The sequence below is a fragment of the Lissotriton vulgaris genome, chromosome 1_1 (genome assembly GCF_964263255.1).
Source record: "Lissotriton vulgaris chromosome 1_1, aLisVul1.2, whole genome shotgun sequence".
NCBI classification, from domain to species: Eukaryota; Metazoa; Chordata; class Amphibia; order Caudata; family Salamandridae; genus Lissotriton; species Lissotriton vulgaris.
The window spans coordinates 160544115-160563429 of record NC_141685.1 but is presented as its reverse complement, the minus strand read 5'-3'; the positions used below and the strand labels follow the sequence as shown (position 1 = coordinate 160563429).

Genomic DNA, 19315 nt, shown 5'->3' with positions numbered 1-19315 from the left:
CACACACTGCATAAAAGAAAGATATAACAAAAGGTTTCTTCTGCAAACCATCAAAGAAAAGACACTGAAAGAAGACTCCGAAGCTGACAACCTAACAACCAAAAGATTGGAAAATCACCTTTGTTCAACAACTGTTGTAACCAGTTACGCAAGTTTTAGACTATCTGCCTCGGGATATAACACCTCGACCCACTCTGCTCACTCTGGCGAAAACGTTAAAAATTCACCACTTTATTGTGTTGTTCATGACCATCTCAGATTGTTTCCTTTTTATTGTGTACTGTTTTGTAATTCTATGTAAATCGCCTCAACCTTATCTGTTGTGCAGGAGTGATATTTAAAACTGTTAAATATCAAAATGGATTAAATGAGCACCGTTGCGCTAGCTAATGTAAATAAATCCTTGTCTTCAGAACTACAATCCTTAACCTTACACCAAACACAGAACGGGTAAAAGGAACTGATGTTCTGCGACTGATGAGCCACAATATTACTGTGCATGTTCTAATGTTCTCAGTTACTGCCATTACTCCAGTGCAAAAAGGTACTTCTCAGTTTAATCATTAAATATCAGACTAACACCTTATCACTGCATTGCTAAGAACCTATACAAATAGATTTGAGAAAAACTTCAGTCACAAAATAAGTTGCTGCCGGAGAGGCTATAACCAAAAGACTAATATCTGTTACAAACATTTCGACCGGTGTTACAGGGCTGCATCCAGACATATTTTGCTCAATTCATGTGTTAAGAAGATTACACACAATATCTTTTAGAGATAAATGCTGAACATTATCTAAACAAGCCCGACTCTAAAATCGGGTTCACTCTTACCGTGGCATATAAGCAAGAGATAACTAAATGTAGAGATATTGACTCTAGGAATACATATTTTAAAAACACGGGCTTTGAGAACAATTTCAGTGTTCAAACCCGCCTCAATCAAAGCAAAATAACCCAAGTTGGGGAAAAAGTTACCTGTGCCAAAAAAGATTCAGCCATAAATCTCATCTCACTGAATTTGAGAGAATGCACACTGGGAAAATCCTCTCTCAGTGCTCTGAATGCCAAAAAAGTTTCAGCCGTAAATCTAATCTCACTACGCATATGAGAATCCACACTGGGGAAAAACCTTATCAGTGCTCTGAATGCCAGAAAAGGTTTAGTTTCAAACCGCAACTTTATCGACATGCATTAACCCACTCTGTGAAAAACCCTTATCAGTGCTCTGAATGCCAAAAAAGTTTCAGCAGTAAATCTTATCTCACTGAACATATAAGAATCCACACTGGGGAAAAACCTTATCAGTGCTCTGAATGCCAGGAAAGGTTTTATAACAAACAACGTCTTTCTCGACATGTAATAACCCACTCTGGCGACAAACCTTACCAGTGCTCTGAATGCCAGAAATCTTTCATTTACAAAAACAATCTCACTAACCATATAAGAACCCACACTGGGGATAAACCTTACCAGTGCTCTGAATGCCAGAAATGTTTCAGTCAAAAATCCAGTCTCATTAAGCATATAAGAACCCACACTGGGGATAAACCTTACCAGTGCTCTGAATGCCAGAAATGTTTCAGTTGCAAAGGCAAACTCACTGTGCATACAAGAATCCACACTGGGGAAAAACCTTATCAGTGCTCTGAATGCCAGAAAAGGTTTTGTAAAAAACAAAGTCTTTCTCTACATGTATTAAGCCACACTGGGGAAAAACCTTACCAGTGCTCTGAATGCCAGGAAAGGTTTGGTAACAAAGCAAGTCTTTCTCGACATGCAATAACCCACACTGGGGACAAACCTTATCAGTGCTCTGAATGCCAAGAAAGGTTTTATAACAAACAAAGTCTTTCTCGACATGCAATAACCCACTCTGTGGAAAAACCTTACCAGTGCTCTGAATGGCAGAAATATTTCAGTGAAAAAAGAGACCTTACTGTACATACAAGGACCCACACTGGGGAAAAACCTTATCAGTGCTCTGAATGCCAGAAAAGGTTTTGTAAAAAACAAAGTCTTTCTCTACATGTATTAAGCCACACTGGGGAAAAACCTTACCAGTGCTCTGAATGCCAGGAAAGGTTTGGTAACAAAGCAAGTCTTTCTCGACATGCAATAACCCACACTGGGGACAAACCTTATCAGTGCTCTGAATGCCAAGAAAGGTTTTATAACAAACAAAGTCTTTCTCGACATGCAATAACCCACTCTGTGGAAAAACCTTACCAGTGCTCTGAATGGCAGAAATATTTCAGTGAAAAAAGAGACCTTACTGTACATACAAGGACCCACACTGGGGAAAAACCTTATCAGTGCTCTGAATGCCAGAAAAGGTTTTGTAAAAAACAAAGTCTTTCTCTACATGTATTAAGCCACACTGGGGAAAAACCTTATCAGTGCTCTGAATGCCAGAAATATTTCAGTAAAAAAAGAGGCCTTACTGTACACACAAGGACCCACACTGGGGAAAAACCTTATCAGTGCTCTGAATGCCAGAAAAGGTTTTGTAAAAAACAAAGTCTTTCTCTACATGTATTAACCCACACTGGGGAAAAACCTTACCAGTGCTCTGAATGTCAGAAATATTTCATTAGAAAGATAGGACTTATTATACATATAAGGACCCACACTGGAGAAAAACCTTATCAGTGCACAGATTGCAAGAAATGTTTCAATACCCAACCCGAGCTCACTCGGCATAGAAGAACCCACACTGGAGAGAAACCTTATCAGTGCCCGGAATGCCAGAAATGTTTCATTGACAAAAACAGTCTCAGTCATCATATAAGAACACACACTGGGGAGAAACCTTTTCAGTGCTCTGAATGCCAGAAATGTTTCAGTGTAAAAATCAGACTCACTAAACATACAAGAATCCACACGGGGGAAAAACCATATCAGTGCTCTGAATGCCAGAAAAGGTTTTGTAACAAACAAAGTCTTTCTAATCATGCAGTGACCCATTTTGTGGAACAACCTTATCAGTGCTCTGAATGCCAGAAATGTTTCAATGAAAAACGCAATCTCACGGTGCATTTAAGAACCCACACTGGGGAAAAACCTTATCAGTGCTCTGAATGCCAAAAATGTTTCGGTTTAAAATATAGTCTCACACAGCACATAAGAATCCACACTAGGGAAAACCCTTATCAGTGCTCTGAATGCCCAAAACATTTCAACAGTAAATCACTTCTAACTGCACATGTGAGATTCCACACTGGGGAAAAACCTTATCAGTGCTCTGAATGCCAGAAAAGGTTTTGTAACAAACAAAGTCTTTCTAATCATGCAGTGACCCATTCTGTGGGACAACCTTATCAGTGCTCTGAATGCCAGAAATGTTTCAGCGTAAAAAGCAGTCTCACACGGCACATAAGAATCCACACTGGGGAAAAACCTTATCAGTGCATTGAATGCCACAAATGTTTCACTGAAAAAAGACATCTCACACTGCATATAAAAACCCACACTGGGGAAAAACCTTAGAGGTGCTCTGAATGCCTAAAACATTTCAACCGTAAATCACTTCTAACTGCACATGTGAGATTCCACACTGGGGAAAAACCTTATCAGTGCTCTGAATGCCAGAAATGTTTCGGTTTAAAATATAGTCTCACACAGCACATAAGAATCCACACTAGGGAAAACCCTTATCAGTGCTCTGAATGCCCAAAACATTTCAACAGTAAATCACTTCTAACTGCACATGTGAGATTCCACACTGGGGAAAAACCTTATCAGTGCTCTGAATGCCACGGTCCATCACTTGTTGTTTTTGCAATTGCCGCCCTAAGTGCGCTGGGGATGCCCAGACGTGGGTCCCAGGCACTCCACACCACTTGGAGTCAAGCTAGCCGGGCTGATGAGAGGTGTTACCTCGAAACCGGTCCGGTCCTCGGATGCTTGATTCCGTTCTGGGAAAGACATGGCTTTTGTAGTTCGGACTGGACTGTTCCCATGGGGCAACAGGGTCAGAGCTGATTTGCATATCGCCATTGTCTAACCCAGGGTGGTGTGGAGTGCAAAAAAACGATGGATTTGGGCCCAGATCTTTTGACTGGGGGAATGTGTGACATTGATCCACATTCGGTCCATCACTTGTTGTTTTTGCAATTGCCGCCCTAAGTGCGCTGGGGATGCCCAGACGTGGGTCCCAGGCACTCCACACCACTTGGAGTCAAGCTAGCCGGGCTGATGAGAGGTGTTACCTCAAAACCGGACCGGTCCTCGGATGCTTGATTCCGTTCTGGGAAAGACATGGCTTTTGTAGTTCGGACTGGACTGTTCCCATGGGGCAACAGGGTCAGAGCTGATTTGCATATTGCCATTGTCTAACCCAGGGTGGTGTGGAGTGCAAAAAAACGATGGATTTGGGCCCAGATCTTTTGACTGGGGGAATGTGTGACATTGATCCACTTTCGGTCCATCACTTGTTGTTTTTGCAATTGCCGCCCTAAGTGCGCTGGGGATGCCCAGACGTGGGTCCCAGGCACTCCACACCACTTGGAGTCAAGCTAGCCGGGCTGATGAGAGGTGTTACCTCGAAACCGGTCTGGTCCTCGGATGCTTGATTCCGTTCTGGGAAAGACATGGCTTTTGTAGTTCGGACTGGACTGTTCCCATGGGGCAACAGGGTCAGAGCTGATTTGCATATCGCCATTGTCTAACCCAGGGTGGTGTGGAGTGCAAAAAAACGATGGATTTGGGCCCAGATCTTTTGACTGGGGGAATGTGTGACATTGATCCACATTCGGTCCATCACTTGTTGTTTTTGCAATTGCCGCCCTAAGTGCGCTGGGGATGCCCAGACGTGGGTCCCAGGCACTCCACACTACTTGGAGTCAAGCTAGCCGGGCTGATGAGAGGTGTTACCTCGAAACCGGTCCGGTCCTCGGATGCTTGATTCGTTCTGGGAAAGACATGGCTTTTGTAGTTCGGACTGGACTGTTCCCATGGGGCAACAGGGTCAGAGCTGATTTGCATATCGCCATTGTCTAACCCAGGGTGGTGTGGAGTGCAAAAAAACGATGGATTTGGGCCCAGATCTTTTGACTGGGGGAATGAGTGACATTGATCCACATTCGGTCCATCACTTGTTGTTTTTGCAATTGCCGCCCTAAGTGCGCTGGGGATGCCCAGACGTGGGTCCCAGGCACTCCACACCACTTGGAGTCAAGCTAGCCGGGCTGATGAGAGGTGTTACCTCGAAACCGGTCCGGTCCTCGGATGCTTGATTCCGTTCTGGGAAAGACATGGCTTTTGTAGTTCGGACTGGACTGTTCCCATGGGGCAACAGGGTCAGAGCTGATTTGCATATCGCCATTGTCTAACCCAGGGTGGTGTGGAGTGCAAAAAAACGATGGATTTGGGCCCAGATCTTTTGACTGGGGGAATGTGTGACATTGATCCACATTCGGTCCATCACTTGTTGTTTTTGCAGAAATGTTTCAGTGACAAAAGAAGTCTTTCTCGACATACACTAACCCACACTGGGGAAAAACCCTATCCATGCTCTGAATGTCAGAAATGTTTCAAAAACATTCGAAAAACATGTGGATGTCATCTGCCTGCAATTCCTGACATCTCGGGCATTTTGGTGGCGGTGAGGGGGCGAATTTCCTGATTTTATAAGGAGTGTAGTAAAGCCTATTGACCATGAAAAAATGGTTCTTTTTCAGACAGGCAGGCTTTATATGTTTGTATAGTGTCTTCAAGGATGGTTCAAGCATGCCCTCTGCCTGTGGTGCCAGAGAGAAATTGTTCCAAACCCCCTCTGCCGAAGCTATCCCAGTGTCTTCACCCTTTAGTAGATGTTGATACCATACCGAGATTTCTTTTATAACAGGTGTGAAGGATTGACTTAGCCTTTCTATTTCCTCATTACTTTTTATCTCCTCACGTTCCGCTGTGAAGATATTTAAATCTTGATAAATCTGTCCCTACCTTTGCCCTCAAGTACTCTCATGGGTATATCCCTTCCTCATCCATTAACTCTTTCTATTTTGTAATCCCAGCCCTTTTTATAGGCACTGCCAAGGCATCGTTCAAGCAGTCCGGGGTACCAGGTGAATCCCAAACTGGAGCGGAGTCTGAATAGTACCCAATCCCACTGCTTACCCTTACCCTGTACCATGTATCTAGGGCGGTTTTTAGTATCTTCAAACGAACCCACTTGAAGAATCTAGGAGATCCAAATTTATACATAAACGCATCGCTTCCCCCTTCTGCTCTCACCATCTCTTCCAGCAATCTGCCCCAGGATGAGTCGTCTGGCTTAGTAAGTAGCATGCATAGGCTCTAAAACTGGAATGCCACTACATATAGACTAATATCGGGGAGAGCTTACCCACCTTTTAATAACCTTCTTCTGAGTTTCCTCCAGGTCAGGCGCATCCCTTTGTCCCCCCACAGAAAACAACCTATTTTGCTCTGTATCTTATTTATGTCTTTCTTAGGGAATGTTAGCGGTATTGTGGAAAACAGGTAGGCGAGCTTGGGGAGAATGACCATTTTCACTAGATTCACTTTCCCATATATTGACAATGGGAGGTTCTTCCATCTGCTAAACAAACGGTCCATTTCCCTAGTTGTTCTGTCCAGATCTAACTTAGGAATTCGATCCAATTCCCTCACAATATATATTCCCAGATATCTAAACTCCCGACTCTCAGTGCCATACCATTGATCTACGTTCCAACACATGACCTCAGTCTTGGATCTGTTCACCTTGTATCCTGATAATGCCCGAAACTCTGTTGTCAGTTCCTCGATCCGAGGAATAGCTGTACCTGGATCACCCGTATATAAAATCAAGTCGTCCGCATACAGCGCCAGCTTAGAGCTATACTGACCTGACTGAAATGTGAGATTCCACTCTGGGGAAAAAACCTTATCAGTGCTCTGAATGCCAGAAATGTTTCAGTGAAAAAAGAATACTCACTACACATACAAGGACCCACACTGGGGAAAAACCTTATCCATGCTCTGAATATCAGAAATGTTTCAGTGAAAAAAGAATACTCACTCGGCATACAAGAACCCACATTGGGGAAAAACCTTATTGCATTGAATGCCACAAATGTGTCAGTGATAAAATCAATCTCACTCACCATATAAGAACGCACACTGGGGAAAAACCTTATCAGTGCTCTGAATGCCAAAAATGTTTCAGCTGAAAACCTGATCTCACTGTACATTTGAGAATCCACACTGGGGGAAAAACATCAGTGCTCTAAATGTCAGAAAAGATTCAGAGGTAGTGATGGTTACGGTTACATGCACCATAAGAAAACACACCATCAAAAATACTTCAGTGCTCCAAGTGCCAGAAAAGCATCCATGTTAAATGCAATCTCACCTACATGAGAAGACGCACACAGGGAAAAAACATTACCAACGCTGTGAATGACAGAAATTCTTATTTTTTGATAGGCACAGCCTCACTAACCATAATCCACTCCATACTGATGAAAACCTTTTGAGTGCTCTGAATGCCAGAAAAGCTGCAGAGAAAAACGCTATCTCACCATGAGAAACTCCACACTGAAGAAAATCCTTATGCCATAAAAGCTTGAATCTGAAAGACAGAGTTATGCTTCATGAGAGATCCCACTCTGGGGAAAAACCTTATGAGTGCTCGAAAGGCAAGCAAAGATTGGTCACAAATTACGTCTCACTTGTCATGAGCAAACTCACACGGGGGAAAAAAGCCTTATGTGTGTTCTGAATGTCAGATAAGGTTTAATCACAAATACAATGTCACTTTACATGAGAGAATTCACACTGGTCTAAAGCCTTATACAGGAGGGGAAAGCCAGAAACGTTATACTCAGAAAGGAGATCTCACTTAACATGAGAAATGCACCCGCACCAGGTAAAAAGTAAGGCGTATCTTGAGTTGCAGAAAAGCTTCCAACAACCTGACTTTACATGAGAGAACACATGTTGTAGTTGCAATAGGATTAATCAAGAAATTCTTGCAGGATAACTTAGGCTGCCCGCATGCAACCTCCAAAGAAATTTCAGGCCTTGAAAATGTTTTAATTGCAACAAAATCCACAATTTGAGTATCTGAAAGTTACAAAACTCTCAAGGTCTTTACTTGACACAGAGAAGTGTTATTACTTGCAAACATCAACTAATTAACAAAAAATTCACAATATTAATGTCTTAAATTTTCTCCACCCAAAAGATTTCTACTCACACTTGTTTCTTAACATATGACTGAAATCTAGATTTTCATGCTAAGATTAGGCCTAGGCGGTGTTCCTCAATGAAGAACGCGGCAAAGTGTCAAAAAAACTCAACCGCTCAACGCAGAGTTCGGCGAGCAGCAGAGTGCGTTAGGGTCAATTTGAACCGCTTTTTTGGCGAGTGGCACGCTACTCCAGGATCCCAAAATGATTAGTGGTGAATTAGTGTAGGGAAATATAAAATGTATTTGAGAGCTGGACATGTTGGTCTGTTAGTTGGGTTGAAAAAGAGACTGGAGGGATAGATGAGGGAAGGTTTTGCATTTATATAGTGCTTGCTACCCCGATGAAGTGTTCTATTCCAGAACCCAAAAAGATGAATAGCTAGATCAATTATTGTCTGTAGGTTGTTTTATTATATAAATACAACTGTATGAAAATTTATAAAATTGTCTTGTAAAGTTGTATCCAAGTGGCAAGTATAGTCTCTCATAATAATGTAAACAAAGTTGGCTTGCCATCAAGACTGATGTCCCGTAATATTGATGCAAAGTCAATTGTGCTGAAGTATTTTAGACTCTTGTTGAATTGTAACATCCACCTAGTAGTGTTGTAGACAAATCTTGGACCCTAGTGTAATTTTCCCGATTCATGCCCTTATATAGGTATAACTTATTATATCCTTATATAGGCATAAGAATCATAACCATATTTATACATACTCAATGCAGTCCAAATACGGCATGGCTATTTCCACAAGTTCCTAGAATCCACAACGAATTCTTGGAGAAACTAAACTTCAGCAGTCCGGGACTTCCCCCTGCTTAAGTATTAATTTGTCCAAGAACTCATGGAGTTTTCAAAGAACTGCGAGTTCTTAGTGAGGTTATTATGTCCAATCTTACGTCAAACTCTGCACCTTCCAGGTATAAATATACCCACATCTGCCCTAGCAAACGCACAGTGGTTTGGAGCAGATCGACTAGCTACTTGCCCGATGCCCTGCTGTAGCGAGTGCCGAAGGAAGCCGACCCTCCAGCTGACGCTCTGAGAAAGACACTGTCTTTTCTCCTGCCGAGAAATCCAGCTCCAGTGTTTCCCTTCTACCCTTGCGGGTTACTGGGAGATCGAGTCCTGAGAGAGAGATACAAGACCTCCTTCATTCTAAAACCAAGGTATGGAGCTCATTAGACCCTTAGATAAAATCTTGGATAGATTCTTGGCAAAAAATACTGAACTTAAACTATACCTCACTTACTTCTTCCCTCATACTAGACTTAAGTTAGGTACACCGGGGTAGGCGTATTTTAGAAGCACCAGTTGAGTACTTTTAGTCATTATTTATCATTGTATGTATTTTATCCGTTTTATATATCTTATGGCTTAGAAACCATATCATGCTTTTACAGTATTATTTCATAATACTCTTTTTACTGTACGCAATTTACTTTATATCAAGTATTGCCATTGTAGCAATTCACTTCTCTTGCATGAGAAAGAAGACTGCTCAATAAATAACCTTTTTTATTGAAAACACCCGTCTTTCTATTTCTCTGCAAATCCTGGTGAAACGAAGCATGCACAATTGACTGAGTGAAATAGCAATCTATTGTTTCCGTGACTCTAGAGATATATTTCTTATTCTTGGGGAACAAAGTTGTCATGTTTATGCGGTTGTCAGAAACTAATCCCTTCTTGTGAATTCGAGAAAGTTTCTAGTGACCTCTAGCTAGCTGGCATTCACAATTAAGTCTAACATATTCAATAGTGACCTAGTCGACTTCAGTCCTACGTCTAAACTATTGTTTATGTTATTCCAATGCGCAGAGCCTATTGGGAATATAGCAACTACACTACAGTAGTGTTGTAATTAAAGGAAGTCCATAAGCCAGGTATAAATATCACGTAGGTTTAATTAGGCTTAGTTACAAGTTCAGGTTTAAGCACATAAGTTAAGATGAATAGAAATAAACCCCACCAGGAGTGGCCTCCCTGCCACTCAGCCTGCCTGCCATCAACTGCTAATCCACACAGGCCAGACACACAGGATTCTACTATGACATCAGGCATTCCAAGAGCCACACCAGCTGAGTAGCAGGGAAAGCACCAAAGCTAAGTATAACATATCCCCCTTCCTTAGGGAAAAGACAATTCTCAAGTGAAGGAAGAAATATGAACAAAAATCAAAACATACAAAGAGGATATACAATGTATTCTGAAAAGAAAGCATTTACGTTGCAAATACAATGCATTGTAAAAGAAATCATTACATTGCACATTAAAAGATAAACATCAACTGCAAAGATGAGCAATGCATTTCCAAACTTAACCTTTACATTGCCCATCCCCCTCCCTCAGGAAAAATAATTTTTAAAAACATGCATAAATAACACTAGTTATATAACAATTAGTGCATGAATGAACGGGGCACTCGCCACCCCAAAACACATGAGCCAAAAACACACAAGGCACACACCATGCTAACGGACTGTAGGGCACTATCCACCCTAAAAACAAGTACTAGGGTACTAACCACCCCACAAACTCACCACCGCAGGGCACTAACCACCCAAAATTTGCACAGAAATAAACCACACTACTGCAGTCAACACCAACTACTGCACAAATAAATGAGGCACTTACCACGCCAAAATACACAGCACTGGTAAACTCTCCACCCCACCAACTCACTACTGTAGGGCACTCACCACCCTAAATAAAGTGTATTGGCCACAAACCACCCAGAAACTAATAAATTACCTCAGGACACATACACTACCACCCTGACCTCACCAAAGCACAAACAAGGACCTTGAAACACACACACACAACACGAAACATGCATTATAATGACCAGCAACATAATGAAATGAAAAATCCCATGCTCCGGTGAGCGGTCCCTCACCCGAGGTCTCCAATGCAGTAAAACGTTGTCCTAAACTTGCCATATTTCAAACTAGTCGCACAACACCAGGGAACAGTTAAACACATGCCTCCCAAACTGCAACACTCCAACCCACAAACTAACCAAACTCACCAACGTAGAATATTCACCACCCAAAAATAAACAGCGCTGGGACACTGATCACCCCACAAACACACCACCGTAGGGCACTATCCACCCTAAAACAAGCACTGGGGCACTGACCACCCCACAAACACACCACCGTAGGGCACTATTCACACTAAAAACAAGCACTGGGGCACTGACCACCCCACAAACACACCAACGTAGGGCACTATCCACACTAAAAACAAGCACTGGGCTACTCACCACCCCACAAACTGACCTCCATAGGGCACTCATCACCATACTATAATATAAGACTCTCCACCATAGGGCGCTATACACCCTAAAACAAACACTAGGGTACTCACCACCCCACAAATTCACCTCCATAGGGCACTCACCACCCTACAAACAGCACTGGGACACTGACCATCCCACAAACACACCACCGTAGGGCACTATCCACCCTAAAACAAGCACTGGGGCACTGACCACCCCACAAACACACCACCGTAGGGCCCTATCCACACTAAAAACAAGCACTGGGCTACTCACCACCCCACAAACTGACCTCCATAGGGCACTCACCACCTTAAAATAAACAGACTCTCCACCGCAGGGCACTATACACCCTAAAACAAACACTAGGGTACTCACCACCCCACAAATTCACCTCCATAGGGCACTCACCACCCTACAAACAGCACTGGGGCACTGACCACCCCACAACCTCACCACCGTAGGGCACTATCCACCCTAAAAACAAGCACTGGCGTACTCACCACCCTACAAACTAACTTCATAGGGCACTCACCACCCTGAAATAAACAACACTGTGACACATAACACCAACCCACAAACTCACCACCATAGAGCACTATCCACCCTAAAAACAAACCCTAGGGTACTTACCACCCCACAAACTCAACTCCATAGGGCACTTACCACCCAAAAATAACTGCACCAGGGCACTGACCAGCCCAGAAACTCACCTCCGTAGTGCACTAACCACCCTAACCAACCACTCCCAAAATGCACAGCACTGGGAAACTCTTCAGCCCACCAACTCACTACCGTAGGGTACTCACCACCCTAAAATAAAGTGCATTGGCCACATACCACCCCAGGAACTAACAAATAACTCCAGGACAGGATACGCCACAGCCAAAACCTCCCCTAAGATGACTGCACAGTGCAATATACACTGATACATGCCTTAGACACAAACCATGACCAAGAACCCACACCCACATACACACAACGAGACAAACATTAAATTGACCAGCAATATAATGTAAGAGAAAGTCTCTTGTACTAAAGAGCAGTCTCTCACCTGGGGTCTCCAATGAAGTAAAAAAAAAATCTCTGTCCTTGACCATTCTAAAGTACTCAGCACTGGGGCACTTACTACCCCACACACTCATCACCATAGCAAAAGAGAAACTGATGTACCAGCAAATCAACATAACTGACCACCCTGCAACCACCCAAAAATAACCTTTACATTGGCACACAATATCTTGCACATGCCAAAATTCTTGACCGCCGGTGAGCGATCTCTCACCCGATATCTCTTCAGAGAGTTCAAGCTGCACAGCTTCACGGGAAGTTGAAACTTCATACCAATCTCTTGCACTGGTGATTTTACTCCTTGTAACAGAGAATTTCGATGCTGACAAAACTCTGCAGGATTTACTATTTAGCATTCAATTTCTGATACACTTATAAAGTAAGTTTTTATTTTCCTCCTTCCAAATCTCTACAGCTTTAGTTTGTGCTAAATTGCTGATTCGAACACAGCTGACCAATGGGCTCCCTTTTTGCAATTGAATAGCCGACAACCAATCAGGTATTATTTTGCAGATTTGTTCCTCCTTCTTCTATTTTTACTTCCTCGATGTTACTCTGAAGGTGAACAAACACTGACTGATGCGCCCTAAAATGTAAGTATAGCTGTTTTGGCTTAATCTCTTTTCGATGAAATCGCCCAAATTGTAGTTCACTCGATGCCTCACTCATCACAGAAGCTAATAGTACTAATCACAGATTCTCTGTCAATTGCCACGCTGCATGTACTTTCCTTCCATTCAGCTCACACGCTATGTTAAATGGTGTCGGAACCAATGACACGAGCTTCCTCCTGTTCGCGCTCCCTCACATGTCAATTACTTCAATAGCTCGAGCCCCTATCTTCACTTCACTGCTCACGCGATTTCTACGTCCGAGCATGCGAAAAAATGTTGTTGCTTGACAACGCGCCTGACTACACGCGCTCAGTTTCCGTTTGAACCTGTTTCCTTTTAAACTGCACAAGCCCGCTCCATCTCGAGCCTTTTCTTATGCTTTACTGCTCGCGCTTTGTTTACATTTGAACAGCCGGCAGATCGCTTCCTTCCTCACCGAGTTTGCACATTTACACTGTTGGCTGACCGTTTAATTCCTTCAACAATACTAAACACAGATATTAAACACTGTTCGCGCTGTGTTTTTAGGCAGATCTCTTCACTCCACTAAAGCGTGCTCATAAACAAACCCGACTGACAATTTAATTACTTCAAAAAAAAAATGAAGTTTATCGCTTGGCCTTACAATCTCTGCTGTCTATATCACTTTGCTTTTAAAATGGCTGTATAGCACAGCTGTCAACATAAATCTGCTACTACCGGACCGAAAGTATTGTTTATTCTGTTTCTCACGTGAAATATGCCTTGCGCTTTAATCCTTGCGCCGTGTTTTCTTACAATCTGAAGGCTTGAGCTCTCCTTCTAGTTTCACTGCAGGCAGCATGTTTACTTTTGAATAGAAGGCTCGAGCTTGCCTTCGCCTTTCACTGCAGGAATAATGTTCACTTTTGATTATAGGCTCGAGCTGCCTTTCACATTTGCCAGTTCGTGCTATGTTTAACGCTGTTTAAACAAAATGAACTTGCAGCTGTTCAGAGATTATTTAGATAATAATACCTTAACAATTGTGGAGACAGTTCCTTGGATATGTCAATAAATCCGAGATTTAAGCCTTTTACTTGACCTTTACTTTACACACGATGCTTTAAGTGTATAACTTCTGCCTTTCAACAAGTTCACTCACACAGTTCTGCTGAATATTTTCTAATATTGCTCGCACAGCTTTTAAAAAAAAACAAAACAAATAGCATGACAGATGGGCTGTCAACCATTGCGCCGAGAGAATAAAATTATTCAAGACTACAACAGAAAGAACTCGCACACCTTGGGCTTGCAGGCTGTCCAGATGTCAATGGACACTGGTGGGGCTAACCAGGGCGCTATATTTCCTTTTTCGTAGTTTCTTCAGTTTCCTTATTTTCGATGTAATACAATAGTTTAAAATATTCAGACATTTCTCTTTTGTAGTTTCCTTAATTCTTTCTCTTTTCTTTACGCTGTCAGTTCTTTTATTCACAAAGTCAGACTCATTCCTTCACGCATAGGTACTATAAACACACTTATCTTGTGTAGGTTCCTTTCTTGCACGCTGTAGATTCTTTTCCTTTTGGTTGCTTCCAGTAGACTGTAGGTTCTCCAATCGTCGCCAAAAATGTTGTAATTAAAGGAAGTCCATAAGCCAGGTATAAATATCACGTAGGTTTAATTAGGCTTAGTTACAAGTTCAGGTTTAAGCACATAAGTTAAGATGAATAGAAATAAACCCCACCAGGAGTGGCCTCCCTGCCACTCAGCCTGCCTGCCATCAACTGCTAATCCACACAGGCCAGACACACAGGATTCTACTATGACATCAGGCATTCCAAGAGCCACACCAGCTGAGTAGCAGGGAAAGCACCAAAGCTAAGTATAACAAGTAGGTACTGTTGTTTGTATCATGTCCACATTGTAGGCAGACACAAACGCCGAAATTGTGCACTATTTATATTAAGCATAATGTAGGTGAACATATTACAGTAACTAATGTACAAGCTGACATAGAGGGCAATAAACACTCCACTAACTCTGTCACTCGCTTAGTACAGATGAACGCCAAAGGCTTCGTACATGATGAAGCATCAGAGTGCACCCTCTTTCGGCGTCCCATGGGCATTTTGGCTTTTGTTCTACAGAAGAGGCTGCAGACACTTACATAGTCCTTTATGTAGTGTGGATCACGTTGGAGAGATTCTCAGCGGGCATGCTTTCCTTTGTATTGGGCATGACCACATTTAAATGTGGGAATACCTTTTGTCTTGCGACTGCACTGTATTATTGACACGGGCGAAAGGGCAAACAAGCAGTTAGGAGGCGCACTGATTGTATACCACCACCTGACAGGAAGGTGACAGACCCCAACCACCTGCAGGGGAAACGTGCCACCTCGTTTAATAGCTGCCAGACGCTTTACTTTGTAAGCACACTGGTGGTTTACAAGGGTACCTACGTTGGTGCACCACATGCTTTTTCCAGCATAATCTGGTGTACTTCCCCTGTGTGACATGACAGCACCCACTGAAGACTGCACCGTTGTGTAGTCTGGGACAGTGCACCTTCCCTGTAATTCTGAACTGGGCCTTGAAATACGGTACTATTTTGTGTGCCTATTTAATTCAGGTATACAAAGAATGTGGTACTACTTGTATACTAAGGTACATAATGAGATTATGTAGATTACACTCCTGTGTGCCTAATGCTGCCATTTGCATTTCAAGACCAGTGATTAATGTGGCTTTATGAAGTTCAACGCCATTAGGCGTTTCCGACCTGTCTGATACTTGCATATGGAAAAGATGGACCATTTGGAACCTAAAGATAGATACACATATTCATAGGTCACAATTTAAGTCTGCATCTAAAATAAAACTGAAAATTAGGAGAGGTGATAAGTGAGATGTTAAAAGGCAGCCGCTTATCGAGTTGCATTTGTAAGTAGGCCTCCCGATATTATGAGATCTATTCCTCCTTCAGTCCTTAATTTCAATGAATACTTTAATACCCAGGCATGAAGTCATTGTCGGGCTGTTTAAATATCCACCTGTCTCCCCACCTCTTCCCCAATGCATCCTTAACCAGTGGCCTAGCCAGTGTGCCCTGGGCCCGAGGCAAGAAAGGAAATGTGACACCTGCCCTCTGTTTTGACTGTGGAAAACAGTAATATTTGTTCTGTGGGCCCCTCAGGCCTCTGTTTGAACTGTGACAAACAGCAGTTATCAGGGTTCAGTGGGCCTTTAAGGCGTCTGGGACCTGGTGCCACTGCATCTGCTGCACCAATGGGAAGCTAATCCCCTGCCCTTAACAGCTTCTATTCTAGCCCCACTGGTGAACTGAACCAGCCAAGTACTGATCTGGCCATATCTGCAAGCATGCAGCCGCCTCTTCGACTGAAGGGATTTAAGTCACATGAAAGAAGCATGCGGGAAACAACTATTTCTGAGGCAGTCAACCAACACCTCTTCTGTACCAACCTGAATCCATTTAAAACCAGGGACGAAAAAACAGTTCATCCTCATCTCTTGCTTATCAAAAGTGTAAAACAGATTCATCTAACACTACAGTGTACCACATAAAAAAATTGTGATTCTGTGTACAAATTAAAACTAGCATGCATAAAGAAAGGGGAGCCTTTGGCCAAAATAGCCATTTTCCATACCCATACTTCTAACGCATCTTATACAAAAAAATGCTAACTACATTGTCATCTGGAAATAGTCATTAGCGCCTACTCATAAGCAAATGACATTTAGAATTCACTTTCACTTCAAGCTTTCAAAAGTAAAATGATATAAAAGCGGTTTTGAATTTTTATGACATTGTGTAGTCTTACCAAAATTTAGAGCATCAATTTTATATGACACGCCATAGAAAAAAGGACTTCTATATATATACTAAACCTCCAGAAACATTCGATTAACCAGTTATAATGTCACGTCTAGCTTAGTTAGTTTATAGTCTTCTTTTTTAAGAGAAATTCTTTCACATTGCTACTGGATCTGTATGGCTAAACACTAATAAGGTCCCAAAGGCGAGACCTATTGGCTATGCCAATGCTTGTTATTGACAATGAGCAGCAGCACTTTTGATTAGGTCCTGAAGAAAACCGCAAACACCTCCTTGGAGGGTTAATAGGCTGAAACATGTTGACCTCTTATTAACTTTCACTCGGTGCCCCCACTACCCTGAGCTCATTTTTGTGGTATTTAGTATACCATTCTCTATAACAAAACATGCCTGAACTCCTCCATCACAGTGAGGTGGCTGTACCCTGTACTGTGACTAGTTATAACGGTGGGAGGAGATTCCGAATGAGGAAGCATGCCAACTATGGTGGGTGAAGGAAATCTTCACTTTATAGGGATATTTCATCTTAGCTAGGTCTTCATTTGCAACAGTAATCCTCATAGATTCAAGGGTTTCTTGATTGTGGTAGAAATACAATTTTGATTTTTGATACCACAAGGTATAAGAAATTAGGGGATCTTTATCTGATATCTTTATCAGTAAATTATCTGAAATTATTGGACATAAACTTTTGCAAGTATTATTTCTAAAGATAAAGGAGGTTCTATATTTGTCTTTTCTAAACTAACCCCAGTACGTATGACTACAATAACCACCTCTCTCAAATCAATATTGTGCTTGGTTTAGTGAGAAAGCTAAATGATCTAGGAGAAAGCAGGACTGCGCTTCAGTATTTTTCTTAGGAAGCTTTAAGTTAGAGAGTGAAAACACTTTTTAGAATGCCCCAAAAATTGTGATAAAGATATTTCAATATGTTTGACAAAAAGAATAGGTACATTTCATGACAATATTGAAATGGGAAATAAAATAATAGAAACAAATATTTACACCACATGACAAAAATATTAGAGACTACATTTCAGCAATATATAGGAAATACTGAGGTTCATGTATTAATAATCCATTTGGTAAAAGTGGTTGCTTGTGGAGTCAGCACACTACTCTGTCTGTGATTGCTTTTAAATAAAGGCATTTTTAATGCACCCCATTTTACTTTCAGATTCACAAATGTCCCCTTGGGTTACTACCTCCTGTTACTGTTTATCAGCCCACGTATGGTTTCAAAGCTTAATGCATACCTTAAGGATGTATTCCGTATTTAGAAGGGACACTATTAACATTCCCCTTCCAAATTCTTAATTGTTAAATGGGCTTAGTACATTCCAAAAAGGGGGTTAGCATTTGCAAACTCCGTGAATTACCGAACCAGTGGATTTTTGAACAATAAAATCCTTGGTACATGGGTCAATTTTTCTCACTTCCCTCCAAATTAAGTTTGCTAATAATGTTAGTTGAATGATAACCGGTGCACGTACCTATTTAGTGTTAGTGTTACTTCAGATCAAATAAAAACCATCACACATGACTCTTACACAACGCTTAAAGACAGAATTTCTGACATCCAGCTTTAATGTTTTGTTCAATATATTTGCAAATGTTGTCACTTAAACAGGAAAGCATCTAAACCGGTCTCTGGACATAAAATAGGATGTAATCAATTTCTGAGTTTCAGGAACAATGTGTGTCATCTATGTTTACTCTAAACCACTATAATAAACATATTCAATGCTTTTATATGTGATCTGTTTGCACTGGTTTCTGTTGCAGACAATAATCTAGATTTAGACCAAGGATCAATTCCACCCATGGCTTTTAAAATCTGTTTATCATTGATCTCTATCAGTGTTATTGCAAATAAAACAGTAATAGAAATGATTTGAGAGATTTACCTTCACGTATTATGCCTTGTCAATTTATTGAACAAACTATGGAGTTAAAATCTGAATAGATTAAGATCCACAAGCATTGCCTGACCACTGTATTAAACATCAATAGATTGCTTATCAGCACATGTTGTCTAAGTACAATTCACTCATCTTCAATTTTTCATGGAGCTCATCATGGGTCTGTTTGAATTCTTTTAAAATGTGACATTTAAATTTCCAAAAGTTCAGGAATTCTAGTTTTAAGCCTGGTCAAACCTCAATGAATGCTATACCTAAAGATGCCCTTCTGTTCCTATATTTTATTGTGCACCATGATTCAGAAATGGCATGTTTTTGCTTTCGGAAGTAAAATACTAAACATATCTATTGTTTTTGCCATCTGAAACATTATCACTAATTGGGAAGATAACAACAAATGG

The 19315-nt window shown here is 41.6% G+C and overlaps 2 protein-coding genes across 2 annotated transcripts in view; one reads left to right on the top strand and one right to left on the bottom strand.

Moving 5' to 3' along the window:
- Positions 1 to 19315, bottom strand: part of LOC147737962 (uncharacterized) — a 435987-nt gene that overhangs the window by 111373 nt on the left and 305299 nt on the right. The window lies entirely within an intron of this gene.
- LOC147737964 (uncharacterized) lies at positions 4 to 3855 on the top strand. Its single transcript, XM_086950899.1, has 2 exons — positions 4 to 1161; positions 1246 to 3855. The coding sequence occupies exons 1-2, from the start codon at positions 1031 to 1033 to the stop codon at positions 3488 to 3490; spliced, it is 2376 nt and encodes a 791-aa protein (XP_086807025.1). The 5' UTR covers positions 4 to 1030; the 3' UTR covers positions 3491 to 3855.

What these genes read in the sequence shown, in the direction of transcription:
- LOC147737964 (XM_086950899.1), top strand. Translation starts at nt 1,031, where the DNA reads ATGCACACTGGGAAAATCCTCTCTCAGTGCTCTGAATGCCAAAAAAGT. An exon ending in TGCTCTGAATGCCAGAAAAG is followed by an intron (nt 1,162 to 1,245) that starts GTTTAGTTTCAA and finishes ATGCCAAAAAAG; the next exon opens with TTTCAGCAGTAAATCTTATC.